At 37.6% G+C, this 27,289-nt stretch overlaps 1 protein-coding gene across 1 annotated transcript in view; it reads left to right on the forward strand.

Annotated features, from left to right (window-relative positions):
• LOC126248582 (sulfide:quinone oxidoreductase, mitochondrial) overlaps nucleotides 1-23,244 on the forward strand; it is an 87,223-nt gene extending 63,979 nt beyond the window's left edge. Inside the window, exons 7-8 of the mRNA XM_049949689.1 lie at nucleotides 18,487-18,736; nucleotides 23,037-23,244. Coding sequence (XP_049805646.1) covers nucleotides 18,487-18,736; nucleotides 23,037-23,088 — 302 coding nt within the window. The 3' untranslated portion in view covers nucleotides 23,089-23,244. The remainder of the gene's footprint in view (nucleotides 1-18,486; nucleotides 18,737-23,036) is intronic.
• Nucleotides 23,245-27,289: the final 4,045 nt, after the last annotated feature.

A 27,289-nucleotide genomic window follows, 5' to 3' on the forward strand; every position in this document is an offset into this window, starting at 1 on the left:
GATTTGAGAAGTAACATCCATATTTGACATTATGTATCAGATGCTCAGGCTATGTAATCAGAGGTTGTGTTGTTAGTTCCACTACTACTACTACTACTACTACTACTACCACTATTTATTTTTATTATTATTATTATTAATCTTTCATCTCAATTTTAAAAACACTAAATATTCATTGCCTTGAAAGAAATGTTGAGGCAGTGAAAAGTAAAATAGAAATTTGTTGAATGAGTATGCAAAGTTATCATACTCGTAATCATTTTTGATAGCATGCTCAAAATCACTCCCTGAATTGAATGAGTGTCATGTATTTTTCATAAGTATTTTATTTCCAATAACTCCAGAAAAGATATTTGAGGCTATTGGTGAAAATGGAAAAAAGTAAGCATATTTCCTGTCAGTGACTTGATATTAGTTTCGCGAGAAAACAATAATTGTGGTTTTATTTTCAATGTAGCAATGTGCAGTTGCTAAAAACTGCAATTGAATATTATTGTGCTGTAGTCTGTTGGAATTTTGATGGCAGAGAGTCCTAGTAATGACAAGAAAGACTGTTGTGCATACAGCTCGCTTTTATTACCACATACTCAAATGACTAATACAGTGAAACCCCACTTTTACGCTTTTCAAGGGAGTAAAACACAGGAAAATGTAAAATGTGGGAAATAACGTTTTAAGCTGCAAAAGTTATGTATAGGATACCCCCTAGCACTTTAGGTATGAGATATGTACATAACAGGCATCGAAAGACTTGTCAGGGACTTGTTTATTATCTAATAAAGGTTTATTACATAGTAAAAACCACTGATGGAAGTGGAACTGGTAACTTGTCTGGGAAGTAGGAGTTTCACTCAATTCCTTGTCATAATTGACGCTTTTGACAGCCTGCAGCTGTAATTCATTATTTAAATAATGAAATCCTGCACTAGTTACATATTTTTTCATGCTTAGCATGACGCATTTCGAGAATTTATTCTCATTGTCAAGTGTAAATGTGGACATAAGTATTTTGTGTGGTGTTTGAATATGTTTTATTCTGTGTCATCTGCACTGTAGTCATCTTTTTGAGGTTATCAGGTACTGTGCCTCATCAGTTATGTAGAAAACCACACACACACACACACACACACACACACACACACACACACACACATTATCACTCACATTGTTTGTTTGTGTAAAATCACAAAAAATGCATACATAAATACTGCACTTGACAACGAGAATAAATTCTCGAAACACATTTTGCTCAGCATGAATAAAATAGGTAACCGGCGCTGTGTTTAAACAAAAAGTTCAATGAAGGTGTCACAATGATCACAACAATCACGAAACTGTATTTGCACAGTAGAGACAGTTTGGAAATGGTTGTGATTGGTCATGATATCTTCATGTGAACAAACCTAGTTACTCCTATCAGCCACCACGCCAAGTAGAGCTTGGCAGCGGTCGGAGATACGGCACCAATTGTTCCAACTTGCGTGTTTACCATTTCAAATCCACTGAATAGAGCGCCCTGGTGTCAAGAAACTTAACCGTGTAAGATTTGTAAACAGTACTGGATGGCCAACATCATGCCAGCATCATTTTTTCTCCACAAACATTTTTTTGTAATCACAGGAAAATTATAAGTATGTTGTTCCAAAATCAGGTGAAAATTAACATTGTGGGCAAAGGAAATTTGATGGGACTGATAAAAAATGTCTTATACGGCAGGAAAACGTTAATTCTGGGAACATAAAAGTGGTGTTATACTGTATTAAAGTTCCACTCATATTTCCTTGAAAATAGACTAGGGAATGCAGACATTCAGTAAAGACTTCAGAGTCAAAGATTTATCCACTGTTGTACTCAGTCTCTTTTGTGAAAAGTATTTTCAGTCATTAGACAAACATTAGATTTCTTGGCAGTAGTCTTTAGCATTTCAAGCCACTGGAAGCAGAAGCAGGAAAAGATAAAAAAGTGATGTTGTAGCGACTGGTGTTGAAAGAAAAGTTAAGAAATTTGGGGAAGTATTTCTATTTAGCAAGTGTGACAGGAAACTGTTTGACAATTACCCACGCCGTCAGTAACTAACACTTGCTCACATGTGCAAACAACAAATATGTTCACTACTCTATGTAAAAATTTCAGCATAATGGTAGAACCATACCAGTGATATGAAAACTACAGGGATTTCCAACCATGATATGATTTGTGAATGACTGAAGTACAGACCTATTCTACTGCAGGAGAATACCAAATATTTTGTGTCATTTGCCAATACTTGTTGTTGCATCAGGTGACACTGTCAGTGTATAGTGATGAATGATTTCCTAGGAACAAGATAGAGTTTGAAGGGAGTGAATGGATAGCCTTGTATGAGGGTGTAAATGCTACAGCAGTTATGAGTCTGTACAAAATGGGACATATGTAGCAAAGGAAACCAAACAAGTCAAACACTGCAGTCTATCAAGTAGTACAGAAATATCGGTATAGAAAGATTAAACACAATATCCACAGCACAGTGTGTACACAGTTATTTGTACTGGACAGTCCAGATGACAAATCAGTGTTATTGTGGGTTCATTGTTATAAACAGTAATGTGCCAGTTGTTTTATTTTTATATTTTATTTGTTACCAGATGTTCTACATGAACTCAACAACTACTATAAGTGAGAAATTTCTGGTGTAGTACCCCTAGTTGAATATTCTTGCATGTACAATAAACACCATTGTTGAGCACGTGTGTGTGTGTGTGTGTGTGTGTGTGTGTGTGTGTGTAAAATGGATAGGGAAACTGCATCAGAACTTCTGACAGTGCCAGTTCTAGGTAGTTACCAAAATCTGTACAAATTTTAGCCTCAGATGACTGTCACTATAAACAGTTAACTGTAATGTTCATTGTTTCTTACCTAAAACTGCAGCAGGTCTGTTAAAGCAGCCAAAATTGATTCATCTCCATTTCCATTCGGAACAGTACATGACAGGCCTCTTTTAAAGATTACCGAGTTTCTTACTCAAAACTGATTAACCATGTACATAACTGAACCAACACTGATTCTACATTTTAAAAATATGTTTGCCAAAAGTAGTAGCTTTCCAGTGATTCAGCATGAAGTAACTCAAGTTTCTTGTGAGTATGGATGTACTCAGACAAATGCATTATAACGCAAGATTTGTATTTAACACACCTTTTCTATGTGCTATTAAAGTACTGGTGCTTCTAAGGCTTAACTAAGCAGTTTGACTGTATGCTGGTCAGAATAACAGATTTAGACTTTCCTACTACCATGGAAAGTGAATGAAGATGTTTGAAGTGTGCCCTTACCTGGATAGCACATTCACAGAATTGAAGCATAGTGTTGCAAAGTATGTACAGATACCGATGATTTGGCTATGTCCCTAAGGCAGACATATTTTGAATTGGGAACATCTGCTTTAACTGAGAATGGACACAGCTTAGGGAGATATCATGGCACCCACTGATTTTCCATATCTTAAGTACTGGATGATCAGTTTATGGACTGAAATCTGCATTGATGCACTAGGTTTAATAAACATAGACATATCAAAATTTAGCTTTGTCAGTGAGAACCAATCAGCATTACTCTCAATACTGTGTTCGTGTTACTTTTGATGAGTATTTGAAGCATAGTGTATGACAGTTTCATCAGTGCTTGGAACAAAATGTGTGATGTAACTTTTCAAGGTGGGGTGGCTTGCATGCATCAACAATATTGATAGAAATACTGTAGGTGCAAACACAGGTGGGGCATCTGTGGAGAGACCAGACTAACCCTTTGTGAACAGTGAAATGGGAGGGTAGGAATATAGTAGAAGACAAATGTGTAGTTTTGAGAGATGCGATAGAGAAGGCAGCAGAGGCTAATATAGGTAAAAAGGCATGGCATAGTGGAAACCCCTGGATAACACACAGAATACTGAATTTAATTGATGAAAAGATAAAACATAAAAATGCAGCATATTAAGTTCAAAATGGCTAAGCATAGGCTTAGCATTTTTTTTTTCTAACCCAGGACATATTTTTGAAATTACTTAAAAGTTTTAACTGTTTACTGAAATGCTACACTTCGTTTATTCAGTTACATTTTTAACTAGACATGACGTTGGACAAGTTTGTGCTAACCATTGTTGCTGTTGCACGATTGTTTTCTCCAAAGAATGCAACAATGTATCAGATATAAATGACAACATAATGTAAAGAGTAACTGACTCAGTCTTGATTCTAGCAGATGAAAATTTTGGATTATATAACATTTTAATCGGTTTAAGATGTGCAGTCTGATGTTTTAAAACAGATTGTGTGTCTAGCAATGTGGTATGAAAATGTAGCCTTTTTTAATAGCAGACCCCCAGATCACGGTTATTCCCTTCTTTAGCTGTAAAAAATCATCTTATGTTTGATGAAGCAATTGCATTGATACCACTCCTGTGTTAAGCTGTCTTTAATGGCACCCTTTCCTTTATGTGTGCAACAATTCTCCAGTGAATTGTGTGCAATGAACACATTCATTGTTACTGTCACTACAAACTTTCAAAAATGTGTTCCTGTTGCAGGTTAACATTATACATACACTTTCTTTTGCCCATAGCTACATGATGATAAAAGAAACACACACACACACACACACACACACACACACACACACACACACCAAATAAAGGTCGAATGATCAGTAAGTGTAGACAAGTTACGTGAAAAGTTCTGGTGGAACCGGTAGCCACACCTCACCTTCGACATCAGTGCTTGCTTCAAGGTCAGCTGAGAGAGAGACAGCTGTAAGAGAATGTTCAAAAATGCAATATTGAACATATAGGTCTAAAATTTTAAAAAAGTCCTACCCAGTCATAAAATTTTCAAACCCTGGACAGCACTAAAAAAACCACGACTGTCCGGGCTAATCCTGGGTGTATGGTAAGGCTAGCTAAGCAGGAATGGCTAGAGGACAAATGCAAGATGGTAGAAGCATCCATAATTAGGTGCAGTATAGATGCCACCTATTGGAAAATTAGAGGCCTTTGGGGAAAAGGGGCAACTGTATGAATATCAAGAGCTTGGATGGGGCAGTAATAGGCAAAGAATGGATAATTGAAAGGTGGAAGGACATAGAGCAGGCTGTTAAAACTTGCATGTCCTCTGGGAGGAGCCAGGTGAGCACAGGCACAGGTGAGCATGGATGGACAATTAGCTGATGTGCAGCTGTCTTGTACCCAGGGTTCAGCATAATCAATTGTGCCCCACTGGCTGAATGCCGCAGGCAGGGTTGGCCAAGCAGCTCATATCTGTGCAGAACGTATGCAATACAGCTGACTGGTGGATTGAAAGACCATAGTGGAAACAAGGCCACTGGAGTATATGATGTTCCCTCAGAATTACTGAGATCCTTGAGAGCCATGTCAAAATTATTCGACCTGGTGTGCAAAATAAAGGAGACAAGCAAAACACCCCCAGATTTCATGAACAATGTAATTATACCAGTCCGAAGAAGGCAGGTGATAACAGTTGAGAATGCTACTGAACCATTAATTTAATAAATCATGGCTACAAAATATTGACACAAATTATTTACAGAATATTGCAAACTCTGGCAGGAGCTGACCTTGAGGAAGATAAGTTTTGGTTGTGAAGCAATGTTGACCCTACAACTTACCTTAGAAGACAGGCTGAAGAAAGACAAACTACATTTGCAGCATTTATACATTTAGTGAAAGCCTTTAAGAATGTTGACTAGCCTGCAAATCTTGAAAGTAGCAGGGATAAAATATGGATAACAAAGGGTCATTTACAACTTGTACTGAAACCAAACTGCAATTGTAAGAGTCAAAGGGCATAAAAGGGAAGGTGTAGTTCAGAAAAGAGTGAGATGGGGTTATAGATTTTCCCCCATGTTATTCAATCTGTATATTGAGCAAGCTGAAGGAAACCAATAAGAAATTTTGAAAGAGAATCAAAGTTCAGGGAGAAGAAATAAAAACTTAAAGGTCTGTCACTGACATTGTAGTTCTGATAGACACAGCAAATGGCTTCGAAGAGCAGTGGAACGGATTGGATAGTGTCCTGAAAAGAGATTTTCAGATGAACATTAACAAAAGTAAACGGAGGCAATGGAATATGGTCTAATCAAATCAGGTAATGCATAGGGTGTAAGATTAGGAACTGACACACTAAAAGTAGTATGTGAGTTTAGCGATTTGGGCAGCATAATAACTGAAGTAGAGAGGCTATAAAATGTAATTGCACTAAAGGTATTTCTGAAAAATAGGACTTTGTTAACGTCTAATATAAATTTAAGGGTTGGGAAATATTTTCTAGAGGTACATCTGGAGTGTAGCTTTGTGTGGAAATGAAACATGGACATCAAGCAGTGCAAACAAGAAGAAAATAAAAGGTTTTAAAATGGGATGCAGTAGAAGAATGCAGATTATTAGATCGGTAAATCGAATGACAAATGATGAGATATTGACTCAAACTGAGGAAAAAGGAATTTATGGCACTCTTTGACTAAAAGAAAGTAACAGTTTGTAATGATCCCCTTTACATAACCAGCTTTCGTGAAAATATGCCTGACCATGTTCGCGTGAGTAAAAATTTGGCAAGACTATCGGAAGGAAAATGTACACACATTAGTGAGGGAGAGATTTACAAGATGTTATCTCTGAGGACAACTTATTCAGCCTATTCTAATTTCAGTTAAATTAGTTCAGTTATCAAAAATTGTGCAGTCATTCAAGTATTTGTTCAAACGAAAAGGGGTACCACGAGACTCGGGATATAAAACAATAAACTTTACCAATACTTTTGGAATAAATGATGATAAAGTCGTCAGTCCAATTCAGCACTAAGTAATTAAAATTGCGAACAGCAATGATAAGGAATAATTTGAATACGTACGGCAACAGAAGGCTACATACCGTTTGCAGAAAAGCCACGAAATAATGAAAAAGAATTTCAGTTGTTGCCACACTCGTTATTAAACACAATGAAATTAATTAGGAATAAATAAATCGCACTATGCTAAATAGTTACGTAACCTCACAGTAGCGTTTACTCACTTTTGCTAGCTTGGAATTGGCAATGAAACTCGAAAGAAAACTTTATTTTAGAGTCATTCAAATAAAAGAACTACCCCCGAATGTCAGCACAACTGGAACGCCGAAATACGAAGCAGGCCAACACGCAAAACAGCATTACAGGTTCAAGTAAAATTAACAAGTATGAATAATTATTTTATTTTAGTTAAAATCTTTAGTTTTAAGTGCCAGGAAGTAATTTACTTTCGGATAATTGAATCTGCAAGAATAACTTTCTATTTAAACAATATGCATCCATCTCAACAGTGAAGTTTTGATGCGCATTAAAAATACTTTTACTTTTGTTTTCAAAATTATTAAAAAATATAGAAACGGTGGCACTGAAATTAATTTCTTATACATTTCTTTCCGTTCAAACAAACGAGACACTGTTTCAATAATGGGAATGGACATGGGACTTACTTGGTAACAATGATTTGGGGTAATTATTAGGTTAAAATTTCTTCTGCAGTAATTATTATTAAAACTAAAAGTTCACCAATATTTCTGGATAATATCATTGTAGTTCTAAAAAAACTTGAACTAAGTGGAACAGTCTTACGGTTGTTCGTTGTTGAAGAAATGAAATCGTAGCCGTCGTCGACAATGCTGCATACAAAATTTGCGAACGCAGATTTACTTAGGAGTGACCATTTGCGGAGCAGGATCTTCATGTGAATGGAGCTGCATTTTCATCTGTCCACGCTTGTCAATTGCTATCGCGCTGCTAAGTACAACTTCTGCTCACACTGACTTCGCACATAACTCGCTCATTGGATTATTCCGGAGCCCGCGGCTGAGTGCTTGTGCATCGCGCGCGTTCCGACGTCACTCCACTCGCATCCAGACACGCTCCTAGAACAGCGCGTTTTTACTCTTTGATACATATCCGTAACATTTCCCTAACCAGCATTAACCCAGTATAAATTGCAGTTATTTACATTATTATTTACACGTATCAATAAACATTCTTTACACATACAAATGTCTTTTAGGTTTACAAGAAAATCGAAATATAATAAAATTAAATGCGTACATCTGTATTAAGGTGGATTAACAGTTGACGGAACGTCACCGTCACGACAAAAGATTAGCTTCTTCAGTTCAACTTCATCAAATGGTGGCATTCACACACGCCGTCAACAGAACGTTATCGACACACGTCAGGGTTTCTCGGGAAGAATGTTTGGACGGGCTATTAACGGAGTCACGTGATATTTCCATGTTGCTGCCGTTAAGTAGCACCTCCATATTTGGTTTGTTTAGTTCAGCAAAACGGTCCATGTAGACATACCTTAGGCAAACGATCAGTTTCTGACGTGGTGATATTGGACGCCGTAATCTTGAACTTTTCTCCGTAATTTTTATTTGAGTCTTGCTTAACAGGTAGTTGTTAAGACATTCTGAAATATTTGAATACCTGCCGGCAAAAACGTTGTAACCCTCAAAATACAAATTGTACAGGAGACGCGAAAAACCAGTACCTATGCAACAGGTTTACGAACGGCAGAACTAGCATTCATAATCACTTGAAATGAGTTCATTACTGATTAATGTGTAAAAGTTGTGGCAGTACGTGACCTGAAAAGCAAGATATTACAGATTTTCGTTCGCCCTCCATGCAAAAACGTAACTCTAACGAGAGTAGCACACTTTTGTGGGTTACACAACGTTTATACCACAGATATTATTTAACCTCTAATACTGTTTATTGGTTATATTCAGAATAGGCGTTAATACAATTTGCATTAAACAATGTCGGAACTTTTAGGTGTTTGAATGAAGGTGGAAATATTGTTACAAAAGAAGGGTTTGCAGTGGTAATCGTTCACATTTTCATTTCACAAGAATATAACGAAACAGAATCGATACTGTACACGCAGTTTAAACGAAACGTTATTAATAGTTCCCACCGTGTAACACGATTATTCACGGCACACAAGACGTATTGTTGCAAACGTACGTTTTGCGTGACCGACCATGACACGGTTATTTACTTTAGGTTCTCATAAAAGTCACGGTATTTTTCAGCAATAAATCTACACATGTCTAGCAGATTAGCTTTCTTTTCTGCAGACACAGGCAATGGCTCACCATAAAGTCTAGGTAGGCCATTCAAGGTAAACACCACCGGCGGAACTGTAATACTATTTTTACCCCTGGAGCGTTTTGCTAAGTTTGCTGAGTACGAAGGCTGCAAGTAGTTATGGCTCTTGCGGCACTGAAGTACTGTTGGGGAGTCTGAAGATATTTTCATCTAAACATAATCCGTTATTTTGCATTTTGGATCTTTGCGGACGTGCTTTTCAATACCACTTAAATCAATAAAATCGTCCTGCTCCATGTAACAAACCAGAAACGAGTTATTTGGTTGTGCAGCAGCTATTACCTGAACCCATTCAAATGGTTCATACGCAGAGTAGTTCTTATTTCTCTCAATTAATGCGAAATCCCTGTCACGAGGCAAAAAGCTGTGTTCTGTGATAAACTTTTGCTCCACAGAGGTGAAATATTCCATGTTCAGAAGATATTGATACAAAACAGTAGTTTTCCAATTACTATTGTGTCCTGTACATCGATCTGACCACACCACTAAAGTTCTTTCTTTACACGGGTTTGCCGGCTGAAGTGGCCGTGCGGTTAAAGGCGCTGCAGTCTGAAACCGCAAGACCGCTACGGTCGCAGGTTCGAATCCTGCCTCGGGCATGGATGTTTGTGATGTCCTTAGGTTACTTAGGTTTAACTAGTTCTAAGTTCTAGGGGACTAATGACCTCAGCAGTTGAGTCCCATAGTGCTCAGAGCCATTTGAACCATTTTTCACACGGGTTTAGTACTGAAAATGTAGCTGTTACGTACTTCAGAAGGCAGGAAGTAATTTCCGCTGATCCCCGCTTAGCAACAGTTTCAGGCCATACATACATCAACACCTTCTTGTTACCAACGTTATGTATTGCCTGATTGTAGGTTGACAGCTGACGTTGATAGAAAACCGCAGAATGGGCAAGGGTAGGACAATATGGCACCTGTTGTCTGTGCATATCACAAAATAGGTTTCGTTTGCTTTAGCTTTTTTGCTGTATCCTTCTCCAGCACTGAATACACTGCTTCCGCATGTAAATGGTGCAGTTTGCTTTTTCTTCGTCGATTTTCTTTCTCTCTGTTTCATTTTTACTGTTAAAAGCTGCAAGAACAGTCTGTCACAATACCCACATGAATCCGAACGTGGTACTCCAAAGCGAAAATTATATTGTCCCCTGAAAATATCTCTGTAAGCTCTTTCACTGCACTGTACTGTCGGACTATCGTCTTTAAAGAGTCGGCAAAGTTTAGAAATATTCCAATCTGATCTCAGGCAGAGCTTTTCATTCTTATGTCTTGAGTAGTGGCTTTCTTGTTTTGGTGGCTTCTCATCACGTCCTTCAAGCTGTCCTGCAGCTTATTTGGACGATTCACATGCTTACCAGTTCTGTCTTCCAACGGCACGCCACATTTCATCTTCCCTTGGAGCATTTGTACACGTATGGCTGTAATGCTGTATACCATGCACAAGGTTTTTTGACATACCTGAATTTTTTCTGCTCCTCTTCTTAAAAATTACGTGAATGTACAGTGTCTGCGCGAAATGGTCTCCTCAGTCTCCCTACGTTTGATGTCTACTGTTTCAATGCGCGACGAAGCCAAATGTCTGGTTTGTGCATTATAGTCTAAAGCATAGAATTCCTGAAACAGCTGTCTGTTGTCCTCCATTTTTCGTGTTTTACAATGGTATCTACATTTGCAGGTAGCAATCTATAAAGAGAGCACGATGTAATGATAAGTATAGTTAACCACATTAATGTCAAAGGTAAAGGCTATGACAGCGCATTACAATATAATGTTTGCGAGTGACGTATGGAATCTCACATTTCACAGAAATGTTGTGTTAGATTGGCATACAACGTTTATGCACCCACCTGTTCGGCAGGGATTTTCCCAGGTACTGGTTTGCTATTGTGGGCCAAATATGGTTGCCCCGAATTCCGTTCGTGTTTCTTCGCATTCCTCTTCCATTCACTATACTTAATTTTCCGTTTCCGGCCCCTGTGTATATCTTCACACATGCTCTGACTTAACGTCATACAACGTTCCTGCTCCATGTTTACAATGTTTCTGCACCCTAGCGCCTCGCGACGAATAGGAAACAAACGAAAAATGGCGCGTAATTTACATGTTTGCCAACATAACTTCACACACACCTTACTCGTGGCACATACAACGTTTATACGTGACAAACCAGTTTCTTAGAAAAGTGAGGGTTACAACGTTTTTGCCGGCAGGTATTCATTTATAGAATGATGAGTCCTCCTCTCAGCTCTTTTTAAAGAGAGTGGAACCACAGTCTTATGTGGTGGAACTCTCCTTCACAGTCACGACTTTTGAAATAGCGCCTCTGGTGTGTATTTTATGTACCAGCTGTAACGTAATGTCACGACGTTAATTCGACGTTGAAGTGCCGTGCAGTGTGAATACTCGGGAATTCCTGTGACAGTGGACGCTCAAAAATGTGACGGTGACGTTCCTACAAGTGTGAATCCGCCTTTAACGTTTTACACGTTGATAGGACATACCCTGAGGTATCAAGGAATTTTAAATTAGGTAACGGAATGAAGTGAGGAGGGTAAAATTTGCTGGGTGAAACCAACGCTAAGGTAAGCAGTTTCAAATGGATGTAGGTTAAGTGTGTATAGGATAGATTAACATGAAGGGGTGCATCAAACCTGTCTTTGGACTGAATACTACTACTACTACTACTACTTTAAAATTGCTTTATAGTTGACGTCTGTCACTTGGTGCTGCTACATTGGCTACCTTTCAGTCAAAGGCGACTCGTAAACGCGACGGATCAGTTCACAAGTGCAGAAATGCTGTTCATGTAACACAGAGGGCTGTTGGATGCTGGTGCCATCAGATATGGCGGGAACGCGACGTGTTCTGTCCACATATGATTTGAAACGACTAATGACTGAAATGCGGCAGATGAAGCGTTTTGTAGCCTTGAATTTACACTCGTGCCCGAACCTAACCACAGCCTTGTGATGTGCAATGTATCCGAGAAAACGGCGGTCAGCAACCTGCGACAGAACTATTAATTACGCTCGCTTTGCTGACGGCGATTAAAGTTGTCCTGTACGTGCAAACTCGGGACACAAAAAATTCAGTTTCAGCGCTAAAAACGAACAGTAACATCTCGCTTTTGCTACCCGAGTTGACGCGATACCGACAGATGATCAGTCCTGGTTGGAACTCACTCACCGTGTGTAGGCGACGCAGGCAGATTCCAAACGAAAAAAAGAATGATAAGAAGAAAAATAAGAGCAAGTGAAAGTCATTACGATTATGAGAATGATACGACAAAAGAGTAAAAATAAAAAAAATACGTTGGAACCTATCAATTGAAAATAATAGTAATATTGATACAGATTTTTAAAATGTAAAAAAATATATTATTACCCGATGGCATTCGAACCCAGAACCTGCTGCGTCTCCAACACCAACTTTACCACAGCGCTGCAGAAGACCATGTATATTACATCGTCATATTTTTTCATCAATAGAACCAGTTGCAACGATGATTTTTCTGCCTGGTTTCACGCCATGTCGTATTAAGTTCGCCTACAGTAAGCCGATCTCTGTGATGATGGTAATTCAATATGTGAAGCCCAATCGAGTCTTGTGGGGAAGAATCCGGTTGTGTTTGGCTAGTAGAGAGTACGAAATGTGCGTCATTTAGTTGCAATAGTTTTGTGTGTATTAATCATGTGTGATGAATGCGAAATAAAAGGCTGGACCCAGGATTCGGGATCCAGACACAACAAGAATAAACGGCAGACAAGCAATTGGAAAAGAATTAACCGTTTGTTGTGGCGATTTGGCAACGGCGAACAGCTCGGGCATGACGCCGAGCGCTCCGATTGGAGGAAGACACTCCCAACATCTGACTTGTCAAGTAATTTTAATCAGGCTATACTACTCCTTTGTATGGAATGTATATTGGCAGGAAACGAGTGAGCTTTATTATTGTTGTTTATTATTATTATTATTATCATCATTATCAATTTTATGGCGCGCACTGGACCACTCCAGTCAGTTATACAAAGATTCACACAAGTTTTTGTATTCAGTTATACATTGATTATTATAATTTCTTATCTAAAGGGTATTTTGTCCTTCTGTTTGTCCAATATTTCTTTATTCTTTTAGATATTTTCTTCCTTTCTTCATCTGAGATCAATCTTTCTGTAGCCCTTGTATTGATCTTTGTAGTCTGGTTTGTGTGTCTTGCAGTTTTTCTTTAATGTCATCTAATGTTGTGTGGAGTTCTCTTTATCGTTCTTAGTTTTTATGATCTATTTAATACTGCTTTTTCTATTCTACAGTTTTTCTATTATTCAATGAGAGGGCTTTACCATGTTTAAGAATAGCTTCAGTTATGAGGTTTGAAGTGTTTCACATTTTTTTTTGAGAGAAATCAGTTTCAAGTGGTTCTTACTTTCTAAACACATTTCACTAATGAGTACTATCGGAAATACAGAAGCGTCCGATCCCACCCGACTGCTTTGACCCATGACATCACAAATATGGCGGAAACGACCATAAACCACGATTCCAATATGGCACATATAAAGTCGTTACGTACACATTATAAACACGAAAACACATCGAAAAACAAACACACACACGTTTCACAAAAAGCCTAATGACACTAACGGGGCAAGCGCGGGAAATTGGGGGTTTTTGGGTGGGGACATACTAAATATAAACAAATTTAGACACCCACCCCCACGCAAAACGACACAAAACACCGCAAATTCCACTAAACACAATATCATCTGGAATCGGACACTTCCCTTGACCTATATAGCTCAACAGCAGCTCCTGATCCCATAAATTAGGATCGAAAACTTCCCCTGACCTATATAGCTCAACAGCAGCTCCTGATCCCATAAATTGGGATCGAAAACTTCCCCTTACCTATATAGCTCAACAGCAACTCCCGATCCCATAAATTGGGATCGAACACTTCCCAAACAGCTGTAAAAACTTTATCAGCTTCAACCCGGTATTTCTCATAATTGCTCGCAGACGCACGCTATTAATTTTATCCTTCATATGCATTCATGAACAAAAACAACCGATTAATTTACTCAAATTACCACACGACCTACAGTGAACAACACTAAATTAACCTCCACACAAAACCACTAAATCGTTAACTCACTGAAACGAATTCCACTACACACACAGCCAACACTTGAACAATTCTGTATGATGAGCAACACCAAACTGAGCCCATTACACCACAAGAGGACGACATCTACAAACACGCCACACTCACAAACCAAACTCTGCGCTGTCATGACGTCACACACCACAACACCCTTACGTCACGGGTCAAAGACGACGGGTGGGATCGGACACTTCTGTCAACCCGCTTATTATTTCACTCACAACTCAGTTTCAAGTATCACTTTAAAAAGTCTTATTACCTATGTCATAAGGCAATTGCAAGAAATAGGGCTAAAGGTAGTTTGTACAGTTTGTGAGCAGGGTGCAATCAACCAGAGAGCACTGAATAAACTCTGCTGTGAGAAATCTACTGAGTCCAGTTCATTTCATTTTGTAGTCAGAGATGAACCTATTGCAGTCATTTATGATGTCCCACATCTATTAGAAATGCTCTGCTAGGAAATAAAATACAGTTTGGGCTTAAAAAAGAGGCCAGTTTTGAATATATTCTCAGGGCTTTTCTTCTGGATCAGCAGAAGATGTTTAAGACATTGCCAAAACTACATAGGAATCATTTTGAATTAAAGGATTCTTTTACTAAAATGAAAGTCAAGGTATCTGCAGCCCAGTTTAGTCATACAGTTGCTGCAGTTACTGAAACTTATGTGGCATTTAATATTTTACCTGCTGAGGCAATATACACTGCAGAATTTGTTGACAAGATGGATTGATTGTTTATTTGATTCACTGAACAGTTCCTATTGTTATCCACAAGATGGCAAGTCTTACAAGTGTGTCCTCTCTGCAGAGTCCCCACATATTGAAATGTGGTACAGTCTGTTAAGGGAAACGGAAAATTGGAAAGTGTTGGAGCTAGGCACGGGGAGAGAGAAGACAAATATGTTCAGTTTCATAAGTTGATGGCAAACTACAATAAGATCACTGATGTTCATTTGGAACAGATTTAAAAAAAGATGGCTTTAATTTTTTAAGCATGAGGGCTTTCAATCAAGACCCAGTGAAGAATGTATTTTGTTGTGTGAGGCAGCATAGTGTTGGAAACACCAACCCAACTTGCTTTCAGTTCAAAGCAGCATTGAAAACAGTTATAGTCAATAACATGTCCTTACCTACAAAGTCACTAGGTAATTGTGAGGATGATAGATGCATACCATTAACCAATTTAAGGCAGCTAGTGATGAAAACTTTCTTGACTCCACAACAGACCATTCAATTATAGATCAAAGTGCTTTATATTGTGCCCTTGCTGATAATGAAGCTGCTGCTGTTAGTGGTGGGGCTGATGTAAGAAATGACAGACAAGCACTAGCATATGTAGCTGGTTACATTCTACGAAAGATTGGTGTAACACCTTGGAAACCAACTGCAGTGACTGTAAAACAACTCTGTTCTCACCAACACCCACAGAGCATAATTTATTTACAAGTTTCAAAGAATATGATGCTTTAAACCCAAAATTATTGTATGACAGCTTACTGTCCTTTGTAGCAAATGTTCATAGTCAGTTGTATGCATTATTAGATAAATGTGGACACCAGCAACAATTGGAGAATACATTCTATTCACTGTTTAAGTTTCCAGAGGAAATAACATTTTGCAAGGCCCATTTTTCTGAACAGTATCTTTTAAGACAATGTGTACCTCTATTGATTTACAAGTATATGAAAGAATGGAAACACACCATCAGTAATAAAAGACTTGATATTGTTAAAGACAAATTCAGTAAACGGTTTAAAGCTTTATAACAGTTAAAAGAAAATTTTTCTTGTGTGCTTAAGAAATAAAAAGTGAGTTTTGTTTTCATTTCACTGTTTTTATCCACTATTCCTGCTTTTGGTACTTGGTATTGATGTTTTCTTTTTTGTGTTGAAGCATTTACAGTAGGCCTAGTAAGATGCAGGAACCTTTTTAAGAAATTAATGGTCAGTAGTGCAAGTTTACTGGGCAGTTACTCAGAACTTATAGTCCTGAAACATAGTTGTAAAAAATTTTAGAATTCTTCATTAATTAATACTGTGATAAATACCTCTTTAACTGCTGCTTATTCTCTTAATAATTCGCTTTTTTTCTCCATTGATCCAGCAGCTTGTATGACGTAAAAATTATGACATTATTCAGGAATATTTGTAGTTCAGTTTAGCCGCTACAATGTTATTTTTCTTTCACTTCAATTATTTACACTACAAGCTTGTTTCAACTTACTCTCAGTTTCAAGTGTTGCATCTAGTTCTTATGAGCCATAAAACATGCTGGAGCTTTTACATGTTGATACATAACAATATAATCATGTCAATTTAAAAGTCTATTTTTGACGTTTGCGCCTGTCAGTCGCTGCTCCTATTATGTTTTCTTGTCTGTCAGACGCAAACGTCAAAAATAGACTGCAAATATTACTGAATAAGTTTCTCTCTGCTGTAGTAAAGTGTGCTATAGCTGTGTTTCAATTATTTTAATACGGAAGCATCCAATCCCACCCGTCTGCTTTGACCCATGATGTCACAAAAATGGCGGAAACGACCATAAACCACAATTCCAATATGGCGCATATAAAGTCGGTACGTACACATTATGAGGACGAAAATACATCGAAAAACAAACACACTTTCCACAGAAAGCCTAATGACACTACCAGGACAAGTGTGGGAAATGGGGTGTTTTTGGGTGGGGGCAAACTAAATATAAACAAATTCAGACACCCACCCCCATACAAAAACACACAAAACGACAAAAAAAAAAAAAAAAAAACGACATCCCAAGTCTCCCCAAATACCACTAAACACAATATTTTCTGGAATAGGACACTTCCCTTGACCTATATAGCTAAACAGCAGCTCCCGATCCCATAAATTAGGATCAAACACTTCCCTTGGCCTATATAGCTCAAAAACATCTCCTGCTACCAATATCAACATACACAGCCACACATTGTAATCGAACACTTCCCTTGACCTGCGAACTGTTAATTTTATCCATCATATCCATTCCTGAACAAAAACAACAACCGATTAATTTTACTAAAATTACCACACGATGTACAGCGAACAACACTAAATTAACCTTCACAAAAAATCTTTAACTCACTGAAATGAATTCCACTACAAACACAGCAGACACTCGAAAAATTCTGGATAATGAGCAAAAGCAAACTGAGCCCATTACATCACACCAAACGAAAATCCAGAACATACCACCAGAGAGCACAACAAACCACAACACGACGACATCTACAAACACACCACACTCACAAACCAAACTCTGCGCCATCATGACGTCACACACAACACCCTTACGTCACGGGTCAAAGCCGACGCGTGAGATCGGATGCTTCTGTCGACCCGTACTATTCCTGGCATGTGTCTTAAGGCAACAGTCACCATATGTAATGGGCAGTGCCAACAGTACTCTTAAAGGTTCCTTAAGCTGATAGTGTTAGCCATAAGATGATAACATTAGACATTGATTAGTGCTACCTTTTGTACATTGCTCAGAAATCCAGGACGACACACTGAAAACTGACATTTATATAAAGCAAATGCACTTCAGTATTCACAATTAGACAAAAATGTAATCATCTGAATACAAACTCAACTGACTGCTACTTTAGAAAACTACGTTTAAGAGGTGTGTTTCCAGAATGAATATCTTAGTCTGCAGGGGAGTGTGTGCTGTTTTGTAACTACCTGACAAATTAAAACTGTGTGCCAGACTGAGATCCGATTCGAGATCCTTGTCTTTTGTGAACAGTATCTTCCTGAATTTTTATCATGAAAAGGTTTGGGGTTCAGGTCCTGGTGTGGCACACTGTGTTAATATTTTTGGGGGAGTCATGAGGCATGTGTGCTGTTTGTTATAAACAGTTATAGTAAAATATTGAGAAAGAGTACTGAGATGTTATATGAAATAGACTGCATTTAGGGTAAAAAACTATCAAAATTTAGTGTGTTATGATCTTTAATAATACAGTTCAAGAATTTATGGATGGAAATTTGGAAATCATGTTTCTCACACCTTATTCTTAAATATAGTTGGGAATAATGGGTGATGGTGGGATCAAGTTAATTCTGCTGCAAACACACATCACTTTGTCATTTCAGAATCAGTTAGTGTGTTTTCCTACTTGCAGCTGCACAGACAGGAGTGTTGTATAAAAACTTGAAACAAGTTATGGAAGGAAATAAATCAAAATTAGCGGAGTATGATGGGTATACATCATGTCCTCTTGTTACTGGCCAAAGAAAATGTATCCTGGCAGAATTTGATTATGATCGCAATCCATTGGAGACCTTTCCAGTTGACCAAGGAAAAGAAAGGATGTTGTTCTACTGGATGAAAGCACATGTGTTGCCTCCTGTTTATTGGAGCATGATGCTGAGGTAAGTGTATTTTTCAGTTGGTGAGAAACTGATTTGTATCTTAAAACCCCCCCCCCCCCCCCCCTCTCTCTCTCTGTGTGTGTACGTCATCTGCAGAAAGTATTGCTCCCACTTTTCTCATCATGGTGACAGAAGAAAATATTCTGTAACTTTGAACTGAAACTTTTAGTAAAGCTCGCATATGAGTCAGATGCTTTGCCTTTTCTTTCTGCATATTTTTTACTAACTGCCCAGCAGCCGATTTTCTATTTGTTGCTGCACAAATACAGGTCAAAACAGGTGTCATATGAAATTGGGGGAGGATTTCTGTGCTTATTTCATGAGGTTTTAGGATTGCAACCAGATGACATCAACATCTTATACTCAATACACCAGGAAAACTTCAGGAATAATGATACCTATGGTATTTATGTACCACTGTTAGTCAAATTTTTACTCATAATTCCTGTGACATGTTATGGCAGCACATTATCTTCATATAAAGAAGATGAATAAAACAGTTACTTTATCACCCGCCCCGTCCAACACCATCTTTTCCGAAGTATATGGTAACTGTTCTTACAACACATCCTTCGATAATGCAATCCTCCTATCCTCAATCTCCACAAACTTATGTCCCACACATCTTGACACCTGTCCATGTTCACCCATTAATCTATAATCACACTTTCCTCTCTACACCCCACAGTTTCCCTCTTCCTCTCTCCCCCTTCCTCCCCCCCCCACTCCATTTTATCATATATCACAAGCAATTCCCCTGCCAGCATCACAAAATGCTCATCAGTGCCACATTACTATCCGCTTTCCTTGCTGCTTCTCTCCCCCATCATTTTCTTCACCTCTTATCTTTCCACCCAACACCACTCCTCAATGCTGGGACAGTGGTAGGGACTATAACTGCTAGATCAATTATACTTCTATGAACATGCGGGGCTGTAGCCGTCCTGGAGCTGCTGTATATTGTTATTTAAACATATTTACTGTTGGTGCAAAGACAGAGACTGAGTAATTTACTGTGTGTTAAAGAAATGATAGGCACATGGGAATTGTGTTTGGAAGGGCATGAGAAAGGAGAAATTTGATTCAGGATTCAAAGAGGCAACAGAATTTTTGAACAGTGCAGATACTATTTGAGAAGTATTGTGTGTCAGTCACTGCACTGCATTGCATCAAGTAGTAACAAATTCAAACAAAAAATACAATATTTTACTCAACGTGTGTGTTTGACTTTTTTGTAGAATCTCTCTATACTGTATGTATTCGTTTTAAAATGTGGTTAGGCTACTGTTCATTTTAAAAAGCATCATCATAAATTAGACTTACATTCAGTAATATTATTTTTCATTGTGGTATCAAATAAGAGCTAATTACTGTTTCAATGTGCTTTGGTTGTTATTATTATTATATTATTATTACTACTACTTTATGCTCCTTTGCAAGTTACTTTTTTGCAGTGTAGCAACAGTCCTGTGGTTCACACCACTCTCTGAAATGAAGATTCATTTTTATACCTATGTCAGTCTATGCGATTGTATATTGTGGTGAAAAAACATAGCAATGAAGCTGAAGCTGGGCCCTGAAATGAATACTGTCTTTTCTTTACATTCATTTGAATGTAAAACATAAAGATATTAATTGTGATCAGAATCAAAGTAAGAAGACTTAGGAAAATATGCAAGAATCGGCTGATTTGACCCCCTGTCAAAACGTAACTGGAGATTAAACGTTGATTATAATGCTGTGTCAAGGGAGTAACAGTTACATCTCTAATGCTATTCCACCAGTTATAAAATTTTGTGGTGACATCAGGGGAAAAGAAAATATGGGTGATATGGAATGCTACAGTATGGCTGGATGCAATACTTGTGTTTGAGTTGCCTTATAGAGGAATTACACAGCATTGCACTACAGCTTTAGTTATGGATTGTTTTTGAAGATGAGATGAGATGATCTGATGCATCTGGATTGAATATTGCTGAGAAGCAAACTTCGATGGCTGTATGTGCCCTGAATATCACCAGCCACATCGATAATATATAAGAAGTTATTTCTATTGTAATATTTTTTTTCTTGTGGTACATTAAGAAGGGAGATGTAGTAAATGTGAGATTTATGAGAAAATTGCATGAAAGAAATTCCATGTTTGACAATGGCAATCTTTTACAGCAAAAATAATTTCAAGGAAGTAGCAGGAGATAATATTGTTGCTAACAAACAAGCACAGAAAATCATTGTCATACGTAGCACAAGGCAGTAATATCATCTTGGTATAGTCATTCGTAGTTTAGTCACAGTTCAAATATTGGGCTAAAAATCAAAATAAATAAAAGGTGTTATGTTTTATGCCAAACTTGAAAACATTAATAGGTATTTATTGAGTTGGTGTATAACTTTGTAGCGTTTTTCCACAAGGTAAATAAACACAACAGATACATATAACAGAGACTTGCTTCATTAATAATATGTGATCCTTCAATATTTACAACAGTCTGCCAATGGTGGAGTAACTTCTCGATTCCGTAACTGTTGAAATCATGAGGGTTTTGAGATGATGAACTCGCCTAGTCATGTTCGGAGTGCATTTTCGTACAGAAAGGAAGTTCCTCGAAGGTTGTTCAATAGTGTGGAAAAAGGGAAAATCTGAGGGCACAAGAGCAGGCGAACAAGGTGGATGTTCAATGACTTCTCACCCCAACTCCTGTACAGTGTTTTTTATCAGTCTAATAGAATGTGGGTGGGCATTATTGTAGAGTAGCAGTCTTCTTGATAGTTGTTCTTGGGTTGCATCTGCAAGGCTTCAGCTGTGAGGGTTACATTTTGGGGAAAGCAATTTGTAGTACATCATACCATCACTGTTCCTCCAGAAGCATAATATTACCTTTTGTGGATGCGCACAGGTCTTTGCACAGTGTGTTGCTGCTTTCTTTGCGCTCGACCATTACTTTCTTTTCCTTATGTTAGCACAGACACCATTTCTTGTCACCAGTAATGATACAGGTCAGTGTTGTTGAGATGCACATCCACTGATTTTTGTAATTTTGGGTCAGAGCATGTGGTACCCACACACCTGATTTTTGAACCTTCTCCACTGCATGCAAATGTCACACAATGGTGGAATCATCACAGTTTATCACATTTGTCAGTTTTTGAGTACACTGATGTGGATCATTGTGGATTAATGCGTTTAAACGATCTCCATCAAATCCCAAAGGTCTCCCTGAGTGTGGAGTCACTAATTTCAAAACAATCTTTCTTAAAATGAGAAAACCATTTTCTTGCTATGCTGTGTCCAACAGCACAATACAATACCCGTACATGGCGCAAATTTTTTTGGCTGCCTCAGCTTCTGTCACCCCTCGTTGAATTTGAACAGAAGAGGTCATAAATATTCAGATTACTCCACTTGACACTCCATTTTCTAGTGCCCACAGCTCCACTAACTAGCTCCAATGACAATATGTAACTCAATAGCAATAGTGAACTAGAAATAAAAAATGACAATAGAAAAATAAACCCATAGTAAACGAAATATCAGCCAAAAAAAAAAAAAAAAAGAAAAAACCTACAAACGTATGCCTAAACCTAATAGTTGGTTCTGCAAGGATCACCCAGAACTTATGTTTGCCTTTACCCTTTTTTTTTTAAAAAAAAGTTACATGAAAAACTTTGTTTGCAACAGGTACAGCAGTGTTTGAACTATTTTTTTGGCGGAGTTACCACCAGAATTGACACACTTGTCATACTGTAGAAGTCGGCTGCTTGGGAATGGATCCAGCTTGTGACAGTCATCTTCAGCTGTTCATTATTTTGAAAATGATGACTGGAGGACAGGGATATCTTGAGGTGCAAGAGAATATGGATGCTGATTCACCTCTGGTTTGGAAGTCAATGAGCAGAACATCCTTCATGTTCTAGGACACCAATGCCATTCTCATGAGGCAGACTTATACAATACAGGAATACAAAAGTCGCATTTGGGCAGTTCAGAATTGTATTAGAGAAATTTACCCTGAAGAGTGAAATTTGTAAATGGTTGCCATGGAATAATGCTGGGATTGCTGTTTGATAAAATTTTATTTTGAATTGTGCTTTACAGCACAATGTGTTCATGAATATCAGTGTAATTTCTTAAATTGAGAGAAGTGGAAGCTTTTCTATGTTTTATTGCCATAGAGAACATATGTCTTATAAACATGTTTATTTTCCACCATTTCTTCAAAGTTGTGCAAAGATTACTACATGAATTAAATTGCTGATAAGATAAATCATAAAACATTAAAATGTTATAACTTTTTTCCAGGGGTTATTGGCATGGACCAGCATTACTGAGAAAGATTCTGCACTTGGGCTGAAAGGTTATTTACAAAGTCTCCCTTGATTTTTAATGGTGGTGAAATGAAACCTACTTATGTATAACTTAACAAGTGTTTCTAAGCATGTAAATAGTGTACATAAACAAATGAGAAATATTTTAAATATGGAGAAATAAAATAAATTTATATTATTCATTATTTGTTTCAAATTGAGAATCAAAGTATACAAAGTAATAACAATAACCAGTGTCGAAATACAAACTCAGTTCACTCTCCTGTCTGCGCCTACATGCATTATTTTTATTCCAACAAAGAAAGCATGTAAGGTCTGTAAAAATTCAAAAAATGTATTGCACTTCTGTTAGATTTTAAGCTTTCCCAGCATATGATTATTTTGAAATGTTCAGCCAGGTAGCATCATCCAAGTAGTGTGTTTAATATTGTCACAAACCCTGCCCCCTTGAAAAAAGAAGGAAATCTAACTTTGGTTCCTTTATATACCTTGTGTTTCTATTGGACTTCAATAGATTTGGCTACATTTGGTGGAGCTGTTCTTTATGTACTTAAAATTTTTGTACATACATATTTGCCAGATACTTACACCAAAGTCAGATGGTGCAGGAAAACATTCTCTCCCAGCAGAATCTCAACTATACTGGTACATAGAAATTTTGGCCTTGTTCTTTTCACACTTAAAGTAAATGAGCAGAAAATAATAAAAAAAAGAGCAAATATAAATATTTTTATGAAAGGTTGGAGAGGTCTTCGACAATAAGTAAAGAGAATAAATATTGGTCTATGTGCCATATTTTTATTATTCTCTTTTAAAGTAGATATGTTGACCATCAAATAAATTGGTAACGAACAGAATAGAAAATGTAATAGGAAAAATATGAGAGAGTCAAGAATTTATTTTGTTTCACAACGTATGAGGTCTGTTCAAAAAATTCTGTAACATTCATAATTTCACGCCAATGGTGTGTTGGAGCGAAATGTGACTGGCATCGCTGCACACGCCTGTCTCTCATGTGTAACTGCCAGAAGTTTCATTGTTGTAGGTCTGTTAGTTATTGTTCACTGCAGTATTGAGTAGAACATTGTGTTGCACAGTTTGCGAATTTTGAGGTGGCAGAGTTAGAGGAGCAATGCGTCTGCATTAAATTTTGGGTGAAACTCGAGAAAACCTTTACAGAGACACACCAAATGATGAAAGATGCCTATGGTAATCAGAGCTTAAGCCATACTCTGTGTTACAAATGGTTCACACGGTTTAAAAATGGCTGGCAATAAATAAAAGATGACCCTTGTTCAGGACGTCCTTTGATAGTTTTCTTTGACTTTGAAGTATTAGTTCACCATGAATTTCATGCCACAGGGACGAATTGTTAATCGATGCGACGCCTGCATGAAAATGTGGGTAGGAAACAGCCTAAAATGTGATGAGACAATTTGTGGCTCTGCAACATGATAATAGTTCTGCATGTTCATCCTTGTTCGTGTGTGACTACAACACAAAAAATGAAATCACTGTGCTGCCTCATCCTCCGTTCTCCCCGGATCTGGCCCATGTGGACTTTGGAAATAAAAAAGTTGAAAACCCCCAGTAAAAGGATGAAGATTTGCAGCGACAGATGAGATAAAAGAAAATTCGCAGATGGTGCTTCATGCCTCCAGCTAGAGGCGTACCAAGACATCTTCCGTAAGTGGGAACGGCATTGGGAGTGGTGTATCAATTGTGGAGCAAAGTATTTAGGAGACCATGCACAATAAGTAAAAGGTGGGCAAAGTTCTGCAATTTTTTGAACAGACTTCTTATAATGTTGCAAAGAGTGCAGGTCCAAGACTGAGGAATAGTGGAACTAGAATAACATAGGCAGATTTAGATAATGTACTCAGATGGATTAACAAAAAGAGTACCATGTGTGAAGTTACAAATTTATTTGCTCTTTTTTAAGTTGTGTCTTGTACTATGAAAAAATTGCACAGGTAACATGGAGAGTTTTGTAATTTATATTCAAATCTTCATTCCTTATTTCTTTACTATCATAACTGAAAGCAGAAAGTGTTCAGAACATTTACCACAATCAAATCAGAATAGGAATTCTCAGAAGGTTGAAAGAAGTAGTTACAAGTGAACTTCTGAATCTTTTAAGGTTGCCCTCACCAAAAAGAGCAGAGGGCAAGGAGTCAAATTGAAAAGGGGGGGAAAACCTCCCATTTACAAGAAAGGAAGCAGAGAGAACCGGCTTTAAACCAGCAGGAATCGTATGTGGCCTATTTCACTGTTGGCAAGGAAGACACAAATTTGGATTATCAGACTCATGGTTGAAAGCACATCTAAAAGGACAAGTCCAATCTGAAACTTACATGATCATTCAACAGTAAAATAAAAATGACAATGTCCTACACCTCTTTCTTAAATTTCTAATCACTGTCAATATAGGTCCTGCCAATGGACTGCAAAAAAAACCTCTCTACTGTTGGAAGCAGACCTGAACACCTTTCACAACTGCCACCAAAACAATTTCCACACTTTACATAATTAGTCATCCATTGCACTAAATTTTGCTTGGCAGTCTGTCCTGATGGGCTGCCACACTTGTGACTACTGGGGAACCCAATGGGCTTGTCAGTTGCCAGGTCAGCCATATAGGTTAATGAATTAACAGACCATTGACTCTCCAGCACATTATGGGTGGTTTACTAATTGCATTCACCTACTGTTATGCTTCAGTAATGCCCAGCATTTATCTATGATGTGCACTTGTTTTCCAACAAAAAATTTAAGCTATTATATATATCATTTGCAGCAGAAGTAAAAGTTTTTCTTTTTTGAGTAAAACACCATGTACTTAAAGCAAAAGCCTGCTCTGTTTTACTGACAGCTCTATCTTTGCTGTACATTTTTTTAAAAATTGAGGCAACACTGAATATTATGGGCAGTTCTGTAATGGTAACTTTTCTCTTTGGATTTATTTCATATACTTGTTATTGGAAAAAAAACACTTATAGTGTTCAGAAATGCATTGATGAATCATAAACTTGAATGGCAGTTACCAAATTGAAAGTGCTGTCCATACATTAGCTTTTGACAATTTCACATATTAAGAACAAGTGCCATTTTAGTTATGTTTTATATCTATACGTTGGAGAAACATTTTTCCATATTTTTTGCTGTAACTGCTCTGTAAGTATGTTACCAATTAAGTAAATAATAGTTACCACTTAAAAAAAGTTGCATATATGGTGGTCTAGTGAGGTGTCCCAAAGTGTTGCACTTAAGTTGCTAGATTGACAGATGAAACAGGATGAGACACAACTCTTCATGATGATCTCTCTCACACTGAAAGTTACCATGACTTTGTTTGAATTACAGAAGACGACATGTCAAGGTGAACCATATCTGGAGTACAGGTACTTATCACATGAGTGTAATGTCATTATTTATCTATAACGTCAGTTTCTTAGAAAGAATTTCTAATTGTATATGAAGAAAAGAAGACCTTTGAACTGTCTGTACCTAATTTTTCAGTGAAGTCATTTATCTTGTACCACTGCAACAAATAAAATGTGAACAACTGGGCACAGCACAAGCTATCTTGTAGAAACTGTAAAACATGATCATCATACAACACCAAACTGAATGTGGATAATTCACAGATCTCCACACGCAGTGTTGCTATCCGATGCCTGTCCTTTGTCCAGGGGAGAAAAAGAAGATGATAGGTCTTACAAAAAAATGGCTCTGAGCACTATGGGACTCAACATCTTAGGTCATAAGTCCCCTAGAACTTAGAACTACTTAAACCTAATTAACCTAAGGACATCACACACACCCATGCCCGAGGCAGGATTCGAACCTGCGACCGTAGCAGTCCTGCGGTTCCGGACTGCAGCGCCAGAACCGCTAGACCACCGCGGCCGGCTGGGTCTTACATTTATATCATACTTGCCATAATTTGTATGTTGTTAAGTGAGCATGAACAGTTTTCAGATCAGTACAGTAATTTAGAAATTTCTGTCTTTAATTAGATTGTATTTTAATTCATTTTTCACTTATTTTAGAGTTACAGTTTTTGAGAATTTAATTTAAAATGGAATCCTTTGCTTACTGTCTTAAAGATACGTTACTGGAATGAACCTTTAAAATGAAAATACAAACAAATAGACAAAAGAAAATCTACGTATCATGTGACAGCAAAAATTCAAAGGTTATTTAAAATACAAAGCTACAAAACAC

The sequence above is a fragment of the Schistocerca nitens genome, chromosome 3 (assembly GCF_023898315.1).
Source record: "Schistocerca nitens isolate TAMUIC-IGC-003100 chromosome 3, iqSchNite1.1, whole genome shotgun sequence".
NCBI lineage: Eukaryota > Metazoa > Arthropoda > Insecta > Orthoptera > Acrididae > Schistocerca > Schistocerca nitens.